General features: G+C 33.7%; 1 protein-coding gene across 1 annotated transcript in view; it reads left to right on the forward strand.

Annotated features, from left to right (window-relative positions):
- LOC145668524 (uncharacterized) overlaps window positions 1–25,701 on the forward strand; it is a 158,520-nt gene that overhangs the window by 84,734 nt on the left and 48,085 nt on the right. The window contains exons 4-11 of the mRNA XM_081736501.1: window positions 2,770–2,926; window positions 4,991–5,128; window positions 19,865–19,978; window positions 20,583–20,690; window positions 21,693–21,806; window positions 22,388–22,495; window positions 23,482–23,595; window positions 24,466–24,573. Of these exons, the coding sequence (XP_081592627.1) occupies window positions 2,903–2,926; window positions 4,991–5,128; window positions 19,865–19,978; window positions 20,583–20,690; window positions 21,693–21,806; window positions 22,388–22,495; window positions 23,482–23,595; window positions 24,466–24,573 (828 nt within the window). The 5' untranslated portion in view covers window positions 2,770–2,902. The remainder of the gene's footprint in view (window positions 1–2,769; window positions 2,927–4,990; window positions 5,129–19,864; window positions 19,979–20,582; window positions 20,691–21,692; window positions 21,807–22,387; window positions 22,496–23,481; window positions 23,596–24,465; window positions 24,574–25,701) is intronic.

Consider the following 25,701-nt stretch of genomic DNA (forward strand, 5'->3'; position numbering starts at 1 on the left):
ACTAAGATAACAGGTCGAAGCAATTAATGTTTAACGGTCTTGGCACACAATGTGTATCAGACATTTTGACAGAAATTTTGCTTTCATTTGTAAATATAGTAATATGAGTATAGCAAGTAAAATTATGCTCATGAAATGCAGGAATAAAAGACATATACAAGTCGTTGCATACATACAAGTATAGGAGCTCTCTATAAAGTATATAGATAAAGTATTTTATAAAGATTACATTATATATATATATATATATATATATATATATATATATATATATATATATATCTTTATGCAAATAGTCGAAAAAGCCCAGATTATTACCACCATTCGTTTATATCACAGCCAGGGCGCAGAAGGTTCATTCCCGTTTGGCCTATTCCCACTTTGCTTGCTGACCAATTTATCTCATTATCTTCATCTTGCCTTATCTGTAAACAGAACGGATATTCCCATTTTTCCTATTCTCATTCCGACTACCCTCAATCGACGAGGGATATTTGGTGTCTGACAAGTGAGAGAATTTTGTTACGAAGATTTATTTCTCAATGTTAGTAAGAGTTCTGACGTGATTAGCTGTGATTTAAATCCAAGCTATAGATTTCTCATAATGAATTCACAAGTTAATTAATCATTTCTGTTAATGAAACTATAATCAACAAATTATCCATTATTAAACACACATTTGTAAAAGTATTTATATCCTAAATTATTGTATATATCTATTTGGTAGACATTTTACTGATTTATATGTAAGTTTTCTTAATATTAGTCTGTTAGATATAAAAAGTACAGTATCTGTACATTAGCCTTATGTGTTATAGATGAAAACACTGTAAATACTGTTTAACATATTGAGAAATTCTGAACGTTTCTTAACGGGTTTTGTGATGATGATTTTAAGTAATTAATAATGAGTTCCCCGTTTATGGAAAAAGTCGTCTTTCACTGAGTTTAGCAAATCTTTACTAAAACGTACGCACTGGAATTATTAGTGGTTAGAACAGGGATGTTTCACGATTTTCTTCCTAATTTGTGTTCTAAATAGCAGTAATTTTTTCAATACATTTTAGTAAGTTTACTATCTCTGCTAGCCCATAACTAGAGAACAAAAGATCTTCAGAGAAAAATATTTCACGTGCTTACTAGGTAAGTTTAAGTTACCTTCATGTCGTTTGGTCAAGATAATGTGAGTTCTGTAGATTGTGTACGATTCATACTCTAATTCTAAATTCCAATTTTGATGGTTTAATTATTCGGGGACTACGCAAGAGAATAGTTCCCATGCGTACTTAGTAAATCAAGGTCTACCTTCATGCCAAAGAATTCCCTAATAATGGAACTATGGCTGTATTTTATAACAAAGATTTTGTGAGCATTAAAAATTGAACTTATTATGCCTATGTCTGTTTGGCTTTCTAGTCTATAGTAATTTGTAGCTATTGATTCAGTTATCGAAAGGAAGAGATATTTATATAAAAGAGGTAACTTATACGTGTTTTTATATAAAATATAAATATGTTATCAACTTTTGTATCCACGGTCGTATATAAAAATAGTTTACTATAGAATATGTTACTTACAGAATAAGTGAAGTACAGTTACTGTGTAATATGACGCCTACAGATAATTCCCATTCCTATTGATACAAATAATTGTTCTTTGGAAGGGAGAATGTTTTCGATGTAGAAACTTTTGGATTGCTGATGGATTCATTGTTCCACGGTATTCTTGCCACAGGTGGACCGTTGACTTTACAGTGAATTCTTTGACAGCCATAAGATATGGAAGTCATATGGGGAGATTTCTAGGGAGTCACATGGGCTAATGACAATGAGCATCTGCCCCTGGATGCGGATTGATTTTTATGCTTTCTTATCCCATCTCATAAACTAACACCAACAGAATATGGTGCAATATGTGAAATACATTCACTTACTGCATTCTGCTATAAATTTTATGAAGCACGAACGCCCTCTGCATAAAGCAGTTGTTCAACAGTTTGTTGCGCTGCTCTCGAGGAATTCATAATGCACCTGCCCGCTCTAAGCAACTTTTCCCCAACTAAGGTACCCCCAGAGTTTCCTGTTTACTGCAAGTGCACAAGTAAGAGGATCACACCACGCTATTTATCGACAAACATATTTTCTTTCTTTTTGTATATAAAACACTGCTACAGTCAAAGCCGCCTTTTCACTTGGATAACTCTTATAACAACAAGCCAGATTTATGAATAGTTGACATCGAAAGAAGCATATGCTCTCGAATGCTTACTTCACTTCTTTTCGTTAAACATGTCAGCAGCTCTGTGCTGCTCCTGACTGCAATTTCGTGGTATTATGTTGTCATCTTCAAAGCAGGAACTACTGTCGTGATTATGTGACGATTCTAGGTGATGCCCTTGACGGTTTGGTACGATTTTCTCTTGATGATTTCAATTGTATATGAAATTGAACAATAAAATGAGTCATTATTTCTAAAGATTGAGAAGTCACTATTACCTTGGGTTATTATTTTAGTAATTGTAAAGCTTAGTAGTTACTTATTGAATTAAAAACGCTTAGAAGAGAATGAAATAATGATAAAAAAATAGGTATGAAATATAATTCACAATCTTTATTGAATTATTACTGTGGAGACGATTTATTTTAAACACATTTATTTAACTCTTGTTTGATTAAAATGTTTTATCATTGAAATCACTTCTTCAATTAATTGCATTGATTTAATTATTTTTACTGCACTTCAAATTAATTGAAATGATTAACTTTTTAGGTTACCCCTACATCGTGTAACCACTGTCTTCGACACAGGAAATAATATTCAAGCTTCGTCAAACTTTGTACAGGATTCCAACGCTCAATTTGAATTTTTCCAGTTCAACTGCACAAATACTGCACGGGTCCAGATGAGACGCAGACGTGCTAGAAAGGTATTTTTTTGACGTAAATTAATAAGCATTTTAAGGTAAAGATTTTTGTTAGACTCAACAGACTACCACTCGATTCAATCGGCTGTAGCCTATTTGTCCGTCTGTCTGTTAAAGAATAACTTTCGTATACATTCAATTTTAATGAAACTTTAGCATGTATGTTCCTCTAACCTTAGAAAAGAGGTCTATTGTTTGGGATTGAAATTCTTCAATAATAAGAAGATGGAGTATTTTATGAAAAATGTTTCGTCATATTCGTAACGTGATAATTTTCTCTAGGGTTTTCCTATAGTTCTTGTTAGTGCTTGAAATCAGTCAAAGGAGAGCAGATAAAACGGGTAAGTTCTACCTAACTTCAAAGATTTCTCATCAAATAATATAATCCTAAATAATTTCCGCCCAAATTATTCAAGTATGATGCAATATGGCATACGTTTTATTTAAGGCTTGTGTGTGTGTTATAGATAGCTTAAGAATTACTTCTGTTTATTGGGAATGAGTAAGAGAATGAAAACTTGAAACTTGAAAAGTAAATAATAATATTGTAACAGTTAAAAAAAAAAAAAAAAAAAAAAACAACTCGTTTCTATAATTCACATCGCTATTAGTATTCAAATGCATATATGATTGTAGAGCTCTATTAGGAGTGTAGTTAATGAATCTCGTTATATATGCAGTTTGATGCAGAAATAATCGAACTTTTAATATTGTTAGTTATTATGTGACATTATTTTCTGAGTAAACTTCAGATTGATAAGTTTGTTAATTTGTAGCTGTATTCAGAAATGTAACTGCTGATTACTAAATTAGAAAACATGAACTGAAATACATGCAAAAGAAAATTGTTTGTTAGAATGTCGATGTATATGATCTTTCAAAGAGTGTTCAGAATAATTTAAATTGCTCCTAATTATTATAAATAAGTAGCTATAATAGGGAATGCATTCACGTTTATATTTAAGCATGTAAGTGTATTTACACTCATTTAAGACCGTTTTCAATCAAAAGTAATGAGCAATGATCGAAAAGGCTTAAAGAAAATATACATCGTATTGCGCATAGAAATTCTAGAAGTTTTACTAGAAAATTGTTTCGTTATTATGTTTTTGTATACACGTACCTTGAATAAGCTACCTAAAATTGGCACACGGTATAGATTTTACTTTTTTACCACATCATTCTTGACGGGACTCAACTGTATACAACATGCTTTTATTTTCTAAGATTGGAGGGAGGTATGTACACTCATGTCCAAAATTATTGTCGCATGTCTATAAATATGTAGTTGTAGAAATATAATTTGATAACGAATTCGCTCGGTATTTCTTATAATGTAAGTATGTTTATAATCAGTAAAGACATGTATGTGGCAAATTTCATGTTAAAAGAGGCAGCAAATAAGAACAATAAAACGAAAATAAAACCTTATTTCCCAATTAGCAACATTTTGTTTTAGTCATTCTAATTTTCGTATTTATAATTCTTTTCCTATGAAATTTATCACAAATATACATTTTCCGATGATATACATAGTATCAGTATTAAAAGTACCCTGCAAAATCATTATCAAATTATTTTCTTACAAGAAGACAGTTATAGATATGCGAAATCATTTTGGACATGAGTGTACCAATTTCATCAAAATCATGTAAGTTTATAAGAGTTTTTATGGAACAGACAAACTTACAAATATCCGTAAATTGAAGTGGTAAAATCTTGGTTAAGATTGCTCCAATTATTTTCCATTAAGATATAAAATGTAATCCTCACTCACATGTAATAAGAAGTATGTATTCCTAACTATATCGTCCTTGAAATGATATAGAAAAATATTGATACTCATGAAATTCTGTTTTCAAAGTTCGGTCAATAATGTTTAGTAACCAATAGTTTAGTATCATCTGGTGATGACACTTTACAACAATTTACTGTATAATGTTCAATAGTAGGAGTTGGTTTAGTGCTAAACAAATACCTAGATGGATTGTATAAGTTTCAAGCATTCTTCAGCCAATCTATCGTTTGTAAATAATTCTAATCATTTATATATGTATGTTTATTAAGGTCTCGAAGAAGACTTCAAACACAAGAACCAGTACCAGAGAAACACATCAAGCTCAAGACTACAGCGGTCAATTTGGACGTTCGCAGGCCAACCAAACAGTAGATGCCCCAGAGCAGGACTGCAACAGTATTATTGAGGTAGTCTCAACATATTTCGTTACATTTGTATTACTAAATATGATTTTTTTTAGAAAGAAAAGATCACTTAAGCAAGAGAACAAACGCATTAATTTATTTCTTTGTTTATTGCATAGAATTTTGCTAAAAGCAAGGCTTTTTGATTTGTATTCGTATATGCATAGTATCTACATACTAAAAACTACTTCGAAATTGCAAGGCTAATTTTAATTGCTCCACTATGTTTTTTATATGTATAAATAGAGTCCTATTTGTTGGTTTTTAGTCATAAAAATATTCTTGCATTTATGAACGTAGACAACAAAAGATGACTATTGCGATGGTAAACTAGTTAGTAATTTAGACCAAAAATTTTCCTTTACAGAAAGAACAATGCTGTTTTTGAATTGGCAAAGATTAGAATCCTACTTACACTGAGATTACACTAACATATGAAAAAAGCGAAAATCAATAGTTATGAGAAAAGTTATTATTTTATGTAGAGCAAAAATAATATTAACTTTTTTTACGTCACCATAGCGTATCTGAGTCATCTCATTAACTAATCACATTATAACAAATTTGCTTAATTAGTTTACTCTGTCTTTTTTATATTTCGCTATTTCTTACGTCAATTTAGACTGCTCGAATGATTTCTCTACAACTCCCTATTAACCCAACAATTCTCGGGTGTAATCACATTGTATGAGGTAGATATGTTTCAGTTTTGTTTATCATATAGTGTGTTGCTATAATCGAACTTACTTTTTTCTACTTCTCTAGACAATGTATTCATGTTTCTGGCTTAATGATTGTTCTAAATTTCTTCGATTTATGATGTACATGATTTCGAAACTTAAAAGGAGATACTACTTGGCATAAACTCATATCTTCTGTCGTAGAAATTCAGTTCGAGTACAAAATATAAATTAACTTTGACTTTAACCATGTTTGTTTTGTAATCTTTTTTGTTCATTTTCAACTTAAGGTCTCAATCGAAATATTTGATACACGAGTTGTACCCTTATTCGGGATACCGATAAGTTAAACTATTTCCCTCAATGATGCACAAAAGTCGTTTCAAATTTTCAATTTAACGAGAATTGTGATAAAAAGAAACCATTTTGTAATATTTAGTATAGCGATCTGAAATTTCATGTGGAAAATGATAGTCATAAAATGGAAGAATAAATTCCATGATTCTCGTAGACAATATATTAAACTATACATGCTTTCTGAGTATCATTTCAACTAGTTTTCGACGGAACATGATACGGCCAAACATCAATTCCTTTTCACCGAAGACAGCCAGCTCTTCAAGATAAATTATGATGGGAAACTTAAGGAATGACGATAGAGATAAACACATATATAGTGTCCTTTACCAGTCAAGCGCATTTCAGTGTCTATATCCATCATAAAAAATAGAATGAGATACTTTTTCGTCTCACTTTTGGTAACATATTATGCATAGTTTCTGATATATATAGTACTATACATACTTTCTGAGCTTGTAATTTTTCGAAATAATATGTAATACATAGAAAATCAATGTGGTCATATATATAGCAAGCAAGTTGGGTCTGGGAAGTTTAATGCGATATTGTAGTCGTAAAACCTGACTTCGTGGAATTCACAGATTACTACAAAACTCATTGTCAGAAATTGAGAAGCTGTGTGTCAGGGACGGTGAAAGAAAGGTCCTAGGAAGTTCTAAGAATTGTATCAGGTTCTAGTTAGAGCTAAATGCTTGGGTAGATTTTCGTCGTTTGTTACTTTTCCTTTAATAGCTAGGCGGTGTGGTTTCCAGACAAACTTTGAATCCAATATCAGGCGTAGAATTTGGATGTACCTGCACATTGTATATCTTACCCGGTATGTACTTGAGCCTGAACCCACAAAGTAGGATTGATGTATATATTTCATAAAAGCTTTGGTCAAGATAAAATCAAAACCAGATACCAAAATTGGGGAGGTCTCATGTATTCCGATTGGGAGCAGCATTTTATTAATTTTTATTAAAATCTTTAAGCGTGTCTATAAAGTCCATTGTAACCCCAAAAAATCTGAAACGGTGAGACAGATATGAAAACAGAAAAACATATCTTTCATCATTTCAAAAGTGCAACATATGAAAGTAAAATAAATTGTCCCAGGGTTCCCCGCAGGGTCCCAGACGGGGTCCAACTCGAAATTTTTAAATGGAAAGGGGGGTCAACTTGCATATCGTATGAAAGTTGGTGTTAAATGAAAGAAGATAAATCAAGTATCGACTCTCTACGATAAGCCTATGCAAAATAGAAGTGGGTCAAATATCAACACGATCTTCATTGCAAAGTTTATGACCACTCGTATGAATCTGAAATGGTAGGATAAGTGTAAAAACAAAATCACGAATATGTTATTATTTCTAAAGTATAATGATTTAAAGTAAAAAATGTTCCAGGGTCCCTCGCAGGGTCCCAGACGGAGTCCAACCCAAAATGTTGAAATGGGAAAGGGGTTCGAGTTGAGTATTGTATGAAAGCTGACGTTAAGTGAAAGATGAAACAAGTCTTGACTCTTGTGATAAGCTTGTGCAAAATGGTCTGTCAAACTGTGACCACAAGTGTCATTAAAAAGTCTATGCCCACTTCTATTAATCTGAAAAGATGAGACAGCTGTAAAGCTAAAAAAAAGTTTCAACACGCTTGATCCACCGCCATTTTGCACAGGCTTATCATCAAGAGTCAATATTTGTTTCATCTTTCACTTAACATCAGCTTTCATACGATACTCAACTTGAATCCCTTTTCCATTTCAACATTTTGAGTTTGACCCGTCTGGGACCCTGGAACACTTTTTTACTTTGAATCGTTATACTTTTGAAATAATGACATATTCGTGGTTTTGTTTTTACACCTATTCCACCGTTTCAGATTCATACGAGTGGCCATAGACTTTGCAATAAAGATTGTGTTGATATTTTGACCCACTGCTATTTTGCACACGCTTATCGTAGAGAGTCGATACTTGATTTATCTTCTTTCATTTAACACCAAAGATATGCACATCGACCCCCCTTTCCATTTAAAAATTTCGAGTTGGACCCCGTCTGGGACCCTGCGGGGGACCCTGGGACAATTTATTTTACTTTGATATGTTGCACTTTTGAAATGATGAAAGATATGTCTTTCTATTTTCATATCTGTCTCACCGTTTCAGGTTTTTCGGGGTTACAACGGAATTTATAGACACGCTTAAAGATTTTAATAAAAATTAATAAAGTGCTGCCCCCAAGCGGAATACATGAGACCTCCCCAATTTTGGTATCTGGTTTTGATTTTATCTTGACCAAAGCTTTTATGAAATATATACATCAATCCTACTTTGTGGGTTCAGGCTCAAGTACATACCGGGTAAGATATACAATGTGCAGGTACATCCAAATTCTACGCCTGATATTGGATTCAAAGTTTGTCTGGAAACCACACCGCCTAGCTATTAAAGGAAAAGTAACAAACGACGAAAATCTACCCAAGCATTTAGCTCTAACTAGAACCTGATACAATTCTTAGAACTTCCTAGGACCTTTCTTTCACCGTCCCTGACACACAGCTTCTCAATTTCTGACAATGAGTTTTGTAGTAATCTGTGAATTCCACGAAGTCAGGTTTTACGACTACAATATCGCATTAAACTTCCCAGACCCAACTTGCTTGCTATATATATGACCACATTGATTTTCTATGTATTACATATTATTTCGAAAAATTACAAGCTCAGAAAGTATGTATAGTACTATATATATCAGAAACTATGCATAATATGTTACCAAAAGTGAGACGAAAAAGTATCTCATTCTATTTTTTATGATGGATATAGACACTGAAATGCGCTTGACTGGTAAAGGACACTAGTCCGATCTTTTGATCTTACCTTGACTCAAGCTTTCACTTAATATATACACATCACCTTCACTTTCTGGGTTCAGGTCCAAATACATTCCTAGTTAGTGTTAAGTCATGATGGACTTGCGGTATGGTATTTATTGTTTTCGATAGTCGGATAACTAAAGCTTGTGTCTCAGTCACCCAAACACCGAAAACATGAAGTCACATTAGGATTTGTTTTAGTACAATTGGTATTGAAGTTTCACCATAGTTTTGACATGACTCTATAAGGAAAATAGATCTATTGTATGCTGTAAATTCTTATTAATTGCTTGTATTGATGTAGTATTTCGTAGTAGAAGAATATCATCCACAAAATTGGAAGCAGTGACGATACCAGCTCTAATTTTTTTAGTGGCAAAGGAGGGTCAGATAAATTCCCGGGGGAGGGGCTATTTATCATGTTCAAAATGATAGTTTTTATGATATTTGACTTACATTACAGTACAACGTGTATTTCGTTGTTGTTTTCATATTATATAATTACAAATTAAACTTATTTTAAGTAAAATGTGTAACTAACAAATAAGGTAACTTCTGAACATGAAGTATTTTTCAATACAACTTTTGATAGTCTAAACATAAATTGAACGACTTTTGCGTATGCTACAAGTAACACATTCGTCTATATCATACGTAGTAATATATATACAATATATTATGAGAGGCTGTTGAAAAACTCGTAGCCCAACCCAGAAGAAGAGTAGGTAGAATGATGAAATGATACAGTTTTAAAGAACATATTTTTGTATGTACGAATAGTAATTTTCATATTAGTGAAATTCTTAATGTGTTTTTAACGACTCTGAAGTGATCATGTATGCCTAACCAGCCAATTTCACGAACATCGAGATCACAACTGTCATAAAATTTTTGTTCCTCTAAGGAAAGTAACCGAAGTAAATACATAAGGAAATCAGCGAAACACTACGAGACTCTCCTCCGTTATACACACACTGCTATTTATGAAAATTGCAACACCCAGAAAGACCTACGCTAGACCAATGAAATTTATTCCAAAGATTACGTACATGACTATACACAGATTATTAGAATTACAAAATTGTACTGGGTATTTTCCTGAGGGATAGTCCGCCACGCGGTTTGTAGGTGAGTCCACAAAGCATCCACATTTGTCGGTGTGAACCGTGACGAAGAAGTTCGCTCCCAACCATATCCCAGACACACTCAATGGGTGACATGTCAAGCGACCGGGCAGGCCAGAGAAGTAGTGATACCTGGCATTCTGCGAAAGTGTGCACACTCTCCGCTACATGTGGTTTAGCATTGTCCTGCTGAAATATGGAGTTTGGAGTTGCCTGTAGTTAGGGCATCTCTCCGGGCTCTGAAAACTCACCAACGTACCTGTTGCTGTTCAGATTGCCCTGGATACGGATGAGTTGCGATACATGTTGTAACCAATGGCGCCCCACACCAGCACACTGAGCGTTTGCCGCTATAACGCTCAACAATACAAGATGGCAGATTGCACTCACTACGGAGGCCATCACTGTTGGATAGGTTGAAGCGGAATTCAACCGAAAACATCACATTTTGCCATTCAGCATACCAGTGATAATATTTGCGTGCCCATATAAGTCTGTTGCGTTTGTGGTTTCTAGTCAAGGGGGAGCCGTCGCAACGGTATGCGAGTATGAGAGCCTTTAGCAAACGACGTCGAACAGTCGACACAGACATTGCAATGCGCTTGACAGTGCTCCAGCATTGAGCAACACCATAGATGCCTTTGTCCGATCCATTATAGCCATCTGGACTAAATGTCTGTCATCCCATGCTGTAGTCACATTTCGTGGTCCAGTCCCTGTTCATCGCTTTGTACGGCCCCCTTCTGTCCACTGCTTCCACACACGCATCACTGTTGTCGCAACATGTTCGTTTCGAGCAGCAATTTTGCGGTACGAGAAACCCGCTTCCCGCTGATTAATCATTCTGCTCCGTTTGAACTCAATCAACTGCATATATTGCGCTCTTTGATGTCAACGAAGCATACAGGAACTTGCCTACGTGTTTTCATTTCGATTGACAACTATCTAATGCCTTCCTACGACATGAACTGACCTTGTATGGTAGTCTGAAATTTTAATCATTCCCTCATACAATATCCTTACACATATTCGCCAGGTTTGGATTCATTCGAGCCATTCGTTTTTGGGTGTTACAATTTTCATAAACGGAAGTATAGGTCTACAATAGTGAAGAAGTGAATGACAGTTTAAACGTAGCTATTTCTCAACAGATGATGCTTTGCATCCAGGATGACCAAAATCAGTGACTGTTCCCGAAACGAGGATGCAGTTCGTCATTATTCTTGAAAATTGCAGAATTTCAGCAAAACGTGTGTCAGAGATTGTGGATATTGCAGTAGCTGGAACGCGCTAGTAGCATAATTCATAAGTCGCAAGTTCTTGGCATGATGGGTTCCCAAAAAATCTGTCAGGAGATCAAAAGAGTGGCGCCACCAAGGGAAGTCTCCCATTTTGAACGTAAGGTCAATCAATTTCTATCATGAATATTAACCATGGCCGAAATATAGTTGTACCACCACGATTCTGAAACGAAAGAACAATCAATGGAGTAGTAGCACTCATTTTCCCCTCGCCCAAGAAGTTCAAGCACTAGGCTGAGAAAGCAGTGTTGCCACACTTGGTACAATTGTACCAAATTCAGCCCTTTTTGTCAATCATCGGCCCGTTGGTACCACGCTGGCATTTTCAGCCCCTTTTGTGAAAAAATTGGTACAATTCTACCCAATTCAGCACCATTTAACAAATACTGCTTCTGTATGTGAATATGTGCTGCACTAGTTAGTAATAATATATACGATTGTAACTTAAAATTATTAATAATGTTTTGTGATGTCTTTCAGGGAAGGATCTAGCACCTCGGACCGGTTTTACATTTTTTTAACTTCATGCAGTTTACTTACCTTATATTCTTCTTACAGTCGATTATTCTCCTTCGGTCGTAAAATAAACGAGAATAAGGTGCAATAATTTATATTTTAATAATTTATAACGTGCTGTTTACACACAAACTCGGAGATGATTGATTTGTTCCTCGTTTTATATATGTTTTCATATATGGCTATAATACCGTTTTGGTTTATTGGTCACTATTTATTAGAGTCACGTTTGACTTCCTTACAATTCATACGAAAGATTGTAACTATTTTTCCTTTTAATTTGTTGCCTCTGTTATACTTCCTACGTGCGAGAAAAGTTTCATCTACTTCCAAGGTTGTACAGAATCATCCTATTTGGATGTTTTTTTTTTTTTAAAAGTAATTTTTAGAAAGAGCACTTTCTTGATTTGGACTCTTGGAAGAGGGAGGGAGGGTGTTCTAGAACTTTACCTCTTACTTTCGTGTTATAGAGTCATGTATTACACTGGTATAAAATAATGAATTCAGCCCTTTTTGTTTCAATTTGGTACTATTTTTCAGCCCACTCCAGAGCTAGGATTGTGGCAACACTGTGAGAAAGTGTCTGCAGCATTCTTCTGGGATAAGGATGGAGTCGTACTCATAGACTATATATCCAAGGATCAGACATTTAATGCAGGATCTCTGCATTATTCAGAAAACTGAAAGAAAATTGAAAGTGCAACTCCGCGGAAAATGAAAAGAAACGAATTCTGTTAATTCAGGAGAATGCACATGCCCATCAAGCACTGCAAACACAACTGACATTGTATGACCTAGGATTTCAATGTCTAGATTATCCTCCTTATTCTCCAGATTTAGCTGCGTTTATTACTTCCCAAACTCAAATAACAGTTGAAAGGACGCCATTTTAGATCAGATAAGGGTAGTACTACGAACAGTGATGCGAGGAAGTTTTCTGAGTTGGGCTACGAATTTTTCAGGAGCTCCTCGTACATCTCTACTAATATAGTGGACGTCACATCAGTACTTTGAAGCAAAATAACTAAGGGAGCACTAGTACATACTAATTACCAACTAAAGATCAGTACTTTGACAATACGTTTTATTCGGAGCTAATCAAGTTAATTTTATACATTTATTATTATTATTATTATTATTATTATTATTATTATTATTATTATTATTATTATTATTATTATTATTATTATTTGCAGTAAGGAAAGGTACAACTCTTTCTATCCCCTCCAAAAATTAAGCTCTGGTGCTCACAAATTAAGCTGTTATAAGCCCATCCTATGAATATTGAATGCCGAGAAAAAAGTATAGAACCTTTAAATAAAACAAAATATGTAACTAAAAACGTCAAACATGGAAAACTTCAATATATACGAGTTATTTAATGTATATAATATAATTAATGGTTTCCAATCAAAGTTGATCCAATCTCCAATGCGAAGAAAACAAGTCGACCAACTCTACTATTGTTGTTTGCTAGGCACAATGAAAGTTTCGTTTTCAGTTGAATCGGAACTACAATGTTGCCTACTCTCATTGTTGGAAGTTTAAAATCACAAGAAAGAACTATAATTAAAATTTACTGGAAAAAGCCCTAAATAAGAAAACAGAAATATACGTTCAAAGAAGAAAACTTGAGCACTAATCTGCCACATAGTAAATGCATGGATAATACAATCTAACAATAAGATTGGTTATGATACTGATATGAAGTACCGGTACCATTCAGTATGTAGGGTGTTTTAAGATTGTAAGAGTCTGGGAGGGGGCAATCTGGGCGACAGTCAGTGGGCACGAGTAGTCACTAGGGGGACGCTCGCCCCCTTGCCCCCCTTTGACGTCGTCACTGATTGGAAGTGGCCTCGTCGCTCAGTATCAATGTCCCCGCAAAGTCATCGTCATCTTTCATAGCTTGCTGCATTCGGGTACAAAACTTCAATCGGTGGATACGGTATAATCATCTGGAGTCAGATGTTGTAACAGTTGCAAACGGTAGGGTTTGAAATGCAAACGTCGCTGCAATTCATTCCACACTGTTTTCTGTGGAATGCTCAGCTCAAGGCTTGCACGAACTGTTGATTTTTGTGGGCTGCGTACAAAGCTCTGTCTCACGCGCTCCACGATTTTCTTTGAGACATGCAATCGTCCCGTATTTTTCCCTTTACATAGACAACCAGTATCACGGAACTGGCGAAACCAATTCAAAATGCTCTGTGATCAGGTGCAGCTTTTCCGTATTTGCGTACGAATGCACGCTAAACACTGGTAACCGACTAACACTTCGCATATTATAACGCACGAAAACTCTTCTCCTGCATTACAACCATGTAGAGTGCTGTCATATAGCGTGCACGCGAGCCACGAGGAGGGCTTTTTAAACTTCGTGAGTGTATCTATCTTTCCATATATAACCCGTGTTTGTACGTCGTATGCTTGTCGTTAAACAGTGATTTGAAACCTGACGAATCGTTTAGCCTAATCTTGTATTTCATTAATATCCTGGCAATATTGCATAACTCATTTACTTTTAAAAATCTACAAGGGGTAGTTTATTCTTGAGGGTGAGTTTTTTCGGATGATTTTTTCAAAAAGAACTCAAGCTATTTTGTTCATATTTCATAAATAAATATTTAATTAATAGGTCTATTCTACAATATTGTATAAATTATTCCTTACGAAAAGATCACAAGGGGTAATATACTCTTGGGGATGAGTTTCTTTCCAGACTACTTTGCCGGGCGATTTTAGTCGTATTTCATAAATAAATATTTTATTATTATTCTTACAATGTTGAATAAATCATTTCCATGAGAATATCAAGGGGGTAGTTACTATTGGGATGAGATTTTTTTACAATTATATAAAATACCTCTCATGTGACTTTGTTATTATTTATAAACAAATATTTCATTAATAACTTTAATATATTACATAAATATTTCTTATGGAAAGATCTGCAAAGGGTAGTTTACTTTTGGGAATGAGTTTTCTTTTCGTGAAATTTTCCGAAAATATATTTTTTCTCATATTTCCCAAGAAAATGTTTCATTAATAACTGCAGCACTACATGATTCAGTTTTTAAGGAATTGAAGCGAGAAAGTTTAGTGCGGTGGCCCGTACCTTTTATTTTTTTTATGAAAAATAGTATACTTTATCAATTAAAAAGTTGAAGATAAAAATAGCAATAGTATAAACAGACTATACATTTATCGTACGAGGGCTATCCAGAAAGTAGATTACGTTTTCGTCTGTGTCCGCTAGGGGCGGGGCTAGCGCGGCCATCTTGGGGTCAGAGCGTTGCGCAGCTCAGTCGGCATCTAGCCGTGCTAGTGAGAGGTTCGTGCTGTGCTCCGTTAAGATACTGTGACGGTTTGAAATGTCTGCGTTAATTGAAAATCCCGCGAGCTGCGAGGTGCTTGCAGTAATAAGGTTTCTGACAGCAAAAAACTGTAAACCGATAGAAATCTATCGGCAGCTGTGTGAAGTGTATGGGGACAACATTATCACTGAAGGTGGAGTGCGACAGTGGGTCATAAGATTTAAAAATGGCCGAACCAATGTTCACGACGAAGATCGAAGTGGGAGACCCAGCAAAGTGACTGCCGAACTTGTCGAAAAAGTCGATGTTAAAGTCCGTGAAAATCGAAAGTTCACAATAACGGAACTTTCTTTGAGTTTTCCACAAATTTCGCGAAGTTTGTTGCACGAAATCATCAGCGAAAAGCTTGGTTACCACAAGTTTTGTGCAAGATGGATTCCAAAAATCTTGACAGAGGACCACAAAAATCAGCGAATGGCTGCAGCGTTGCACTTTTTGGACGCCTACAATAAGGATGGTGACTCTTTACTCGATCGCATCGTTACTGGTGACGAAACATGGGTGAAACACGTGAACTGTGAAACGAAATTGCAATCAATGCAGTGGGGGCACACAGGTTCTCCCCAAAAACCCAAGAAATGCATGCAAACAATGTCGGCAAGGAAGATGATGGCGACTGTTTTTTGGGACAGAAAAGGTGTGATTTTGGTGGACTTCCTGGAAAGAGGCACTACAATAAACGCTCAAAGGTATTGCCAAACTCTGCAAAACCTCAGAAGAGCAATTCAAAACAAGCGCAGAGGAATGTTGAGCTCTAAGATCTTGTTGATTCACGACAACGCCCGGCCCCACACGGCAAATGTCACGCGTGAAGTTCTTGAATCTTTTCAGTGGGAGTTGTTTCCTCATCCGCCGTACAGTCCCGACCTGGCACCGAGCGACTTCCACCTATTCCCAGCAATGAAGAAGTGGCTGGCTATGCAGCGTTTTGATGACGACGAACAGCTGCAAGAAGAGGTAACGAAGTGGTTGAAGTCGCAGGCGGCCGAATTTTTCGACGAAGGAATTTCCAAGCTCGTACATCGCTACGATAAATGCCTTAATTTGAATGGTGACTATGTCGAAAAGTAGTATTTGTGTGTGGCTTTCATCTGTATATAATAAAATTTGTTTCCTATACTTTGTTGATTTTTTATTCCAAAACGTAATCTACTTTCTGGATAGCCCTCGTATATATTGTTTCTGATTATGCTACAAAGAATTCAGAGTATTTATATTTTAATAAATTAAATTTATTTTAAAATAAAATACTTTTAATTTGTAATTAATTAGTTCAAATTAATAATATTGATACTAAACAAAAGAGCACGGCTTACTCCTAGAAACACATTTCTCTAATATACCTTTTAATTTAGGGTAAAAACTGTTGAAATAATGGTTGATCGCCTTTTCCTGGAGTGAGAAACAAAATAGGTTTCAGGTTTCCTTGTCGTTCCCATATTTTCTCACATTATCTTTATTAGTTAATTAATTACATAGTTGTATACTTGGTTGTCCTTAGTTTCTAAAACAAAACATTCTATTAATAGAGATGTCCAACTTACTGAGCAACATAATACTAAAGTCATGATGGCCAATCCTTATCAGTGTTTACTCTGTCCTATAGTCTGACAAGTAAAGGTTCTCTCCCAAGAATCGGGGATCCGGAAACTGCGCATATATTTAGATAGAGGAGGACCACGAAGGAATACTGGTGAAATATGCCGGGCCGACAGCAAAGGATAAATCCAATATGGCCGCCCGAAGGTCATGCCAATCGAATTTTGCAAGCAACCTCTCATCCACTTCCCATGAGCAGATTGACTTAATGTTTTGCAGATTGATATATGTATGAACACTACACATCTATTGGTTTGAAATTTCGCGGACGTTGACGTATTGAACCCAATATGGCCGATCAAAATGTCAATGTGTCAACGACTCGTGTCTGGAAAACAAAATGTACTTAGGAAGTACAGTATCACTAGACGTGTACGAAAAGCATTAAACGGTTCAAAATATCGCCATCTGAAAACCAATATGGCCGAACAAAATCCTGAACCAAACATCTCGTACTACAAAAACGAAATTTGGTGTAAAGTTCCATTACCACTAGTAGGCTGAGGAACATAATACAAATGGATCATAATAATACATTAAAAATAATACGTATTTAGTTTGCTGTAGTGAGTAACGTAAAATATGTTTTTGATTTGCGCCGCGTTCGAACATAGGACCCTTGGAGCGTAAACCATGATGTTACCTGTGTAACCACGGTGCCAGTGTTGGCAAGAGAGATTTTTGTTATATATGATATGGTTTGCAAACTTTAAGACGCGTATTCTAGGACGTTTTTGGTTAGTGCGTTCTAGATCTTCCCAAATGAACAGTACCGGTATATGTTTGCGTGTAACACTTCAAACAGATAAGAGAGGCACTGGCAACATTTTTAATTTACTGGCATTTCACCTGCAGAATTTGTTCCAGTGAATTGTAGGTGATTTTCATGCGAAACCACCTGAACTGTTTACAGTGTATATTTTATATGTGTATTTCGCGGCTATATTGGATACACGATGTAGAAATTGTGACCCATTTGTATTATTTTCCTCACCTACTAGCGGTAATGGACCTTTACACCAAATTTCGTTTTTGTAGTACGAGCATATTGATTCAGGATTTTGTTCGGCCATATTGGTTTTCAGATGGCGATATTTTGAATGCTCTTCGTACACGTCTAGTGATACTGTACTTCCATAGTACAATTCGTTTTCCAGACACGAGTCGTTGACACATTGACATTTTGATCGGCCATATTGGGTTCAATACGTCAACGTCCGCGAAATTTCAAACCAATAGATGTGTAGTGTTCATACATATATCAATCTGCAAAACATTAAGTCAATCCGCCCATGGGAAGTGGATGAGAGGTTGCTTGCAAAAGTCGATTGACATGACATTCGGGCGGCCATATTGGATTTATCCTTTGCTGTCGGCCCGGCATATTTCACCAGTATTCCTTCGTGGTCCTCCTCTATCTAAATATATGCGCAGTTTCCGGATCCCTGATCCTTGGGAGAGAACATTTACTTGTGAGTTCAGTTTTCCTGACGTGATGGAGAGAAATAAAATTGGAAATTGAGACATTATCAGAAACAAATTGAGCAGAAAACCGCGATTTTTTTTAAAAAATCTTCCATATGGGAACAAGAAAAATTCGGCTAAAGACAAAATTATTTATGAGGAAGTGGCCACGGCGTCGTTTGGTGTTGTTGTTTATGTTCGATTGTTAGTTGATGTCAGAGTCTAACATACAAAACAAGAATGAATGAACGAAGAAAGCAGAACTAAATAAAAGCAAAATTGGTATTCTCTTTATGAGATGATGTGTTCATAGATTTTTAGTACTACTTATGGGTGAAAAAAGTATTAGATATTTATACTTTTAAACTACATCATAACATGTGTTTGATCATCAAAACTGAATTCTGTAAATATAGACGTATTACGTACGTTGTGAAGTACCATAATCAGAAAAAGATTCGTCATGGCTAAATAGGCCTTTCTCTCAGGTTTCGTGTCAGAGTAGGTTTAATTCGGGATGTAGATCGTGTATTTTTCATCTCATAAAAGGTTCAAATGGCTCAAATAGCCTTGGCGCTAACTTAAAAGCAACCAACTTCGAAATAATTATTGTAATACTCAAGAATAAAATTTGCAATTAATAGAATACAAAATCTGATAATAAACACCCGACATGTTTGTGATACCATCTCGAAAATAGTTGATTAAGTTTGATTTTTGCTTTTATACTGCACTTGAATAGCAAGCTTTCCTTTATAATATCTATTGCGCCAATGAGCTTATTTACATAATTAGTAATTTTACAGTAGAAGTGAAAATTACTTCGAAAATGCTTCTGGTACTGTGCCATTTTGAAAAAAAAACTTAACACAAATACGAAATTTTTATTTATATTCCATTGTGAATGAAAAATGCCGAGGTGACTGAATGGGACGCATGTGATAGAAACTACTATTTTTACATTATGATAAATGCCAAATACGTTCTCATATCCATAAATCCTGATGCATAACACAATAGAGCTTATCCAAAATATTCAGAAATCGTTGGGAAGTTAATTTCGAAAAAAACGTGGAGTTTTCCCTTTTGAAAATAAACTCCTTAAATATAGTATAATTCTAATACCATGGATATTTGGGTAAGACATGATGCATTTCTTGTATGATTTTTTTTTTGGCATTTTAAAACATTTTGTCTTTATTTTAGGTCCTATCATTCTCGAACCGTTTCCAATCCCATGACTTTGTGACTTTTCCTTCTTTAGTGTTTTTCTATGGTGATATATTCCATATAAGATAATATTTATTACCCAGTATAAATTGATAGTAAATACTTATCCGAATAAGTGTGATGAAATGTACACTTCGAATTAAAATTTCATTTTGATATTTTTGACATTTGATTTCTTAGTAATATACTATGTTTTAATTTTATACTAATTGTCCATTTTTGTGATTTAAAGGTGCCTGCACCGTTACCTAGTACATCAAGAAACTACGAGTACAACTGCACAAACTATGTAGACCGACCACCAACTTCTTCCTCAGGAACTAGTTATGACTTGAGTAATTTGCAGGTAAATCAAACCTTACGTGAAATTGAAAAGTATATAGATATAGAATAATATCAGAATAATATCGATAAAGTGTGTAAATACTGTGTAGTTACTTGTAAAGTTAATAAAATTATGATTGGAATAGTGAATGAATATTTTAGGAAAGAGAAAAAAGTATGTATTGTGTGGTTCTTAAGTTTAAATATACAAAAAAATAAAAAGTTGATCAAAAACTTCGTATGATTTATTGCACTGTATTACAATGAAAACCAGAGATGTGAGCATTTTGAAAAAGATAAATATCAAAAACAATCTGTTGTAGAGACATCCCAGATTCTGAGACAATAGATATTTAGAAATCGCTCTACTAGTTTGTATATAATTTTTCTAACAGCTTTTAGTGCTTTCCACAATTTTAAAAATTTTTAGAAGTAGATAAGTTAGGACTTAGAAAAAGTATTTTTCAACGTGGTATCCATTAAAGCTTACAAACATGTATGATATAATGAACTCGTGCTCATAATCAAAATATCGTTCCTATACATCTAATGTACCGTTAAATTATATATTAATACAACACATGTGGTGCGTTAATATTTTAATCGTAAGTTTTTGTAATTTTAAGGTGAGCGGACCGGCAACTAGCACATCAAACAACTATGGTAGTGCAAATTATTCAAATCAACCATCGACTTTTTCCTCAGGGACGAGATATGATTGTACAAAGTTGCAGGTAAGCCAATCATAGGTTAAAATCAAAAGCACAGTGTATATGGAACAGTATTGATAAAGTCTTTAAATACATACCGTCGAGAATTATATGACAAAAATTAAGAAAAAGAACTTTATTACTTCTGAAGCCCAGTAAAAATATGTTACATAAAATAAAGAAAGAATATATTTTGAGTAGGAGAAATGGATACAACGAAACGGAGAAACGGTTTTAATATAATTAGATACAATAAATAAATAAATATTTCATGTAAATTCTTGAGCTGAATATAAGACAAACATGGACATTATGGTAATGATATAATAAATGATCGAAAGTGGAAATACTACAAAAAGGAAATAGATTTCGTTGGGACATTATTTTAAAAGAAATTATGTTTTTAGATATGTTACAAAATGTAACAGAAGCAGTGGAAAGAAAGTTGATATATGATATTAAATAGAACAATTCTTATATGAAGATGAGTCAAAGATTCTAGTATACGGAATCCTCTAAGTTTGCGGTAAGCTACTAAAGAAAGAACATAGAAAAAAAGAAGAAAAGAAAACAACGTGATGGTGATATTTCTCGAATTTTCGTATGAACATGTATTTTAGTTTGTCATTGATTCTGTTACAACAGTTGTTGAATATATTTGGAAGATTCTAGTGACTGAAATGACATTAAGAATGCAGTTAAAACCAGGTTTTGCATAAAGATGTGGTAATGCACAATATGCGTGAAGTTATCTAAACTTACTTGGTCTCGCTGATTTATGAATACCTGAGAATCCATCTTTTATAAAAATTGAGAAATAAAATATTAGAGTTGTATGGTCTGTATGACATTTGATGCTTTATACTACGTTAGAAAGTTTGTGTATGATATGTACTCTTCGAATCAAAATTTCATTTTGAAATTTTTGACATTTGATTTCTTAGACATATATTTTGTTTTCATTTTATACTAATTGTCTATTGTCTATACTAATTAATATTCTATACTAATTTTTGTGATTCAAAGGTACCTCCACCGTTACCTAGTACATCAAGAAACTACGAGTACAACTGCACAAACTATTTATACCAACCAACAACTTCTTCTTCAGGAACTAGTTATGACTTCAGTAATTTGCAGGTAAAGCAAAGCATACATGAAATTTAAGAGTATATAGACATAGAAGAATATCGATAAAGTGTGTAAATATTGTACATTTAGTAATAATAATAATAAGAAACAAAAGTACTTATTCGTGAAGATAACTAAAATTAAAACTAAAAGTAAAAGTAAAACTAAAACTAAAATTAATACTGAATATACAATAAAATTGAACCTATTTCTAACCTTAATCTTCATTTATTCTCGTTATTGTTTCAATAATCCTCTGGCTACCTAAATTTCCTTCATAGTACCTGTTGTACAGACACCTCACGTTCTGGGACAATGTATATTAAGATAATTCTTATACTAGTTTGTGTATCATTTTACTAACAGCTTTTAGTGCTTTCAGTAATTTCTAAGGATTTTTAGTAGTAGGTGGGTTAAGGCTTAAAAGTGTTTTTCCATGCGTATCCATTGAGAGTTAAAGCTTATGAACATGTATGGTTTAATGAACTTGTGCTACTGTACATTTAATGTCCCATTAAATTTTATATTAATATATTAGTATAACATATGTCATGCAATCATATTTTAATCGTTTGTTTTGTAATTTTAAGGCAAGTAAACCGTCAACTAGTACGTCAGGCAACAATAGAGGTAGATACTATTCAAACCAATCATTAACTTCTTCCTCAGGAATGAGATATGATTGTAGAAAGTTGCAGGTAAGCCAAATCATAGGTGAAACTCAAAAGTACTGTATATGAAACAATACTGATAAAGTGTTTAAATATATGTCGTCTCGAATTATATCATAAAAACTTCGATATAATTTGTTGAATTATATAATCAAGAAAAGTTTGTTATTGTTTCTGAATCTCAGTAAAAGTATGATAGAAAAGATGACGAAACAATCTTTTCTGAGTAGGAGAAATAGATATTCTGGATTATAAGATAGTTACAAAAAACTCATTAAATATTTCATTAAATTCTTGAACTGTATGTAGGACAAACATGAGTATTATAGTAATGATATAATAAGTGATCGAAAATAAAAATATTACAAAGAGGGAATAGATTTCACTGGGACATTACTTTTAAAAAAATATGTTTTTAGATATGTTACAAAATGTAACAGAAGCAGTGGAAAGAAAGTTGATGTAGATATTAAATAGAACAATTCTTACGTTAAGATGAATCAAAGATTCTAGTACACAGAATCTCCAAGTTTACAGTAAGTGACTTGCTACTCACGAAAGAAAAAAATATGATGATAATATTTCTCAAGTTTTCTATGAATATGTAATTTAGTTTACCATTGATTCTAATTAATCGTTTAAATAGATATTCTGTTAAAACAAGTGTTGTATAGATTTGAAATAAAAAAGAATTAAGAGTGCAGTTACAAGCAGTTTTTGTACAAAGAAGTTTTAATAGACAATATGCGTGACAACTATCTAATCTAACTTTGTCTCGCTCATTTATGAATGCCTGAGGGTCCATCTTTTATACAAATTGAGAAATAAAATATAATAGCTGTTGTATAAATAGAGGATTGTATGACATTTGATAATTTACATTACGTTAGAAAGTATGTGTATGAAATGTACTCTTCGAATTAAAATTTCATTTTGCAACTTTTGATATTTGATTTCCTAGTAATATATTCTGTTTTAATTTCATACTAATTGTCCATTTTTGTGATTCAAAGGTACCTGAACCGTTACCTAGTACATCAAGAAACTACGAGCACAACTGTACAAACTATTTTGATCAACCATCAACTTCTTCCTCAGGAACTAGTTATGACTTCACTAATTTGCAGGTAAAGCAAAGCGCACGTGAAATTTAAGAGTATATGTGTTAGCGAAACCTGAGAGCAATACTGAAAATTTTAAAGCAAAAATGGACGTGTATTTGCTAGAATATTATTAGAAACTTAGAGAAGTTAATGAGAGCGAGGGAAAACATTAAGAGTGACGTATAATATTCAAGAAACCAATTCTTACATTAAGATTATTGAAAGATTCTAGCGTACGGAATTTTCGAAGTTTGCTTCAAATGACTTAACTCTAACGATAGAGTATTTATACTAGTGATATGTCTCAAAATGTGATATAAATGTGCGTTTTAGTTTGTCATCGATTCTAATTAATATTTTAAATGGATACTCTCGGTGCTTTCTTAAAACGAACTTAAGTTCTCTCACCAAACATTAAAGGAATATGTTATAATACGAAACAACAAAATTTGTATTTCAATTAAAACTAAAATTGATACTGAACATGCAATAAAATTGGATCTACTTTTAACATTCATCTTCATTTATCCTCATCTTTGCTTCAATAATTCTCCGGCTATCTGAAATTCCTTTATAGTACCTTCTGTACAGACATCGCACATTCTGAGACAATGGATATTTAGATAATCATTGTACTAGTTTGTATATAATTTCTCTAATAACTTTTAGTGATTTCCATAATTTCTAAGCATTATTTAGAAGTAGATAAGTTAGAACTTGAAAGTATTTTCACATGTGGTATCCATTAAAGCTTACAAATATGCATGATGTAATGACCTTGTGATCACAATCAAAATATCGTTTCTGTACATTTAACGTCACATTAATTTTTTTATATTATTACAACTCATGTGGTGCAATAGTATTTTAATCGTCGATTTTTGTAACTTTAAGGTGAGGGAACCGTCAAATAGCACATCAAGTAACTATAGTGATACAAACTTTCCAAATCGACCATCAACTTCTTCCTCACGAATGAGACATGATTGTACAAAGTTGCAGGTAAGCTACGTCATAGGTTAAAATCAAAAGTACTGTGTATATGGAACAGTACTGGTAAAGTGTTTAAATATATACTGTCTCGAATTATTATTTCTGAAACCCAGTAAAAGAATGATACAAGAATGACGAAAGAATCTTTTCTGAGTAGGAGAAATGGATACACGAAATGAAGGAATTGTTATATGATGTGTATTTACGAAGAAAAAGTCGTTAAACATTTCATGTAAATTGTTGAGCTGGATATAAGACAAGGATGGACATCACGATAGTGATATAATAAATGATCGAAAGTGGAAATACTACAAAGAGGAAATAGATTTCGTTGGGACATTATTTTGAAAGAAATTATGTTTTAGGTATGTTTAAAATGTAACAGAAGCAGTGGAAAGAAAGTTGATGTATGATATTAAATAGAACAACTTTTACGTCAAGATGAATCAAAGATTCTAGTACACGGAATCTCCAAGTTTACGGTACGTGACTTGCTACTAACGAAAGAATAAAAACATGGTGGTGATATTTCTCGAGTTTTCTTATGAATATACATTCTAATTAATCGCTTAATAAATTTTCTGTTAAAACAACTGGTTTTAACAACACATATTTGAAATACATGTGAAATTACGTGTGCAGTTAAAACAAGTGTTCGTAAAGACATGTTAATGCACAATGTGCATGGTAACTAACTAAACTAACTTGATCTCACTCATTTATAAATATCTGAGCGTCCATATTTTATAAAAATTAATAAATTAAATATAAGAATGTTTTATACATAGGCGATTGTGTGACACTTGGTACCTATATTACATTAGAAAGTCTAGATAATGAGAGAATTCATAAAGAGAATGTATGTTGAATAATATGCTCACAGTTGATTTCTATTTATCGATGTTGAACCTTAATCATCAATTTCTGCTTTCACTTAAAGGCGAATCCTATTCGCTGCTACTATGCAATCACACAAAACTGCGTTGTAATTTTTACTGACTGGAAGTTTGTTGTTAGTTTTCTGTAAGTTGAAGATCTATTTTAGTATCAATGCTATTATGAGACATGAATTAAAATTTTCATGTGGGATCGGAAATACAAGAACTTCCTCGAGATCAAATTATTGTCTCCAGTACT

This window comes from Thermobia domestica, chromosome 13, assembly GCF_964235325.1.
Source record: "Thermobia domestica chromosome 13, izTheDome1.hap1.1, whole genome shotgun sequence".
NCBI lineage: Eukaryota > Metazoa > Arthropoda > Insecta > Zygentoma > Lepismatidae > Thermobia > Thermobia domestica.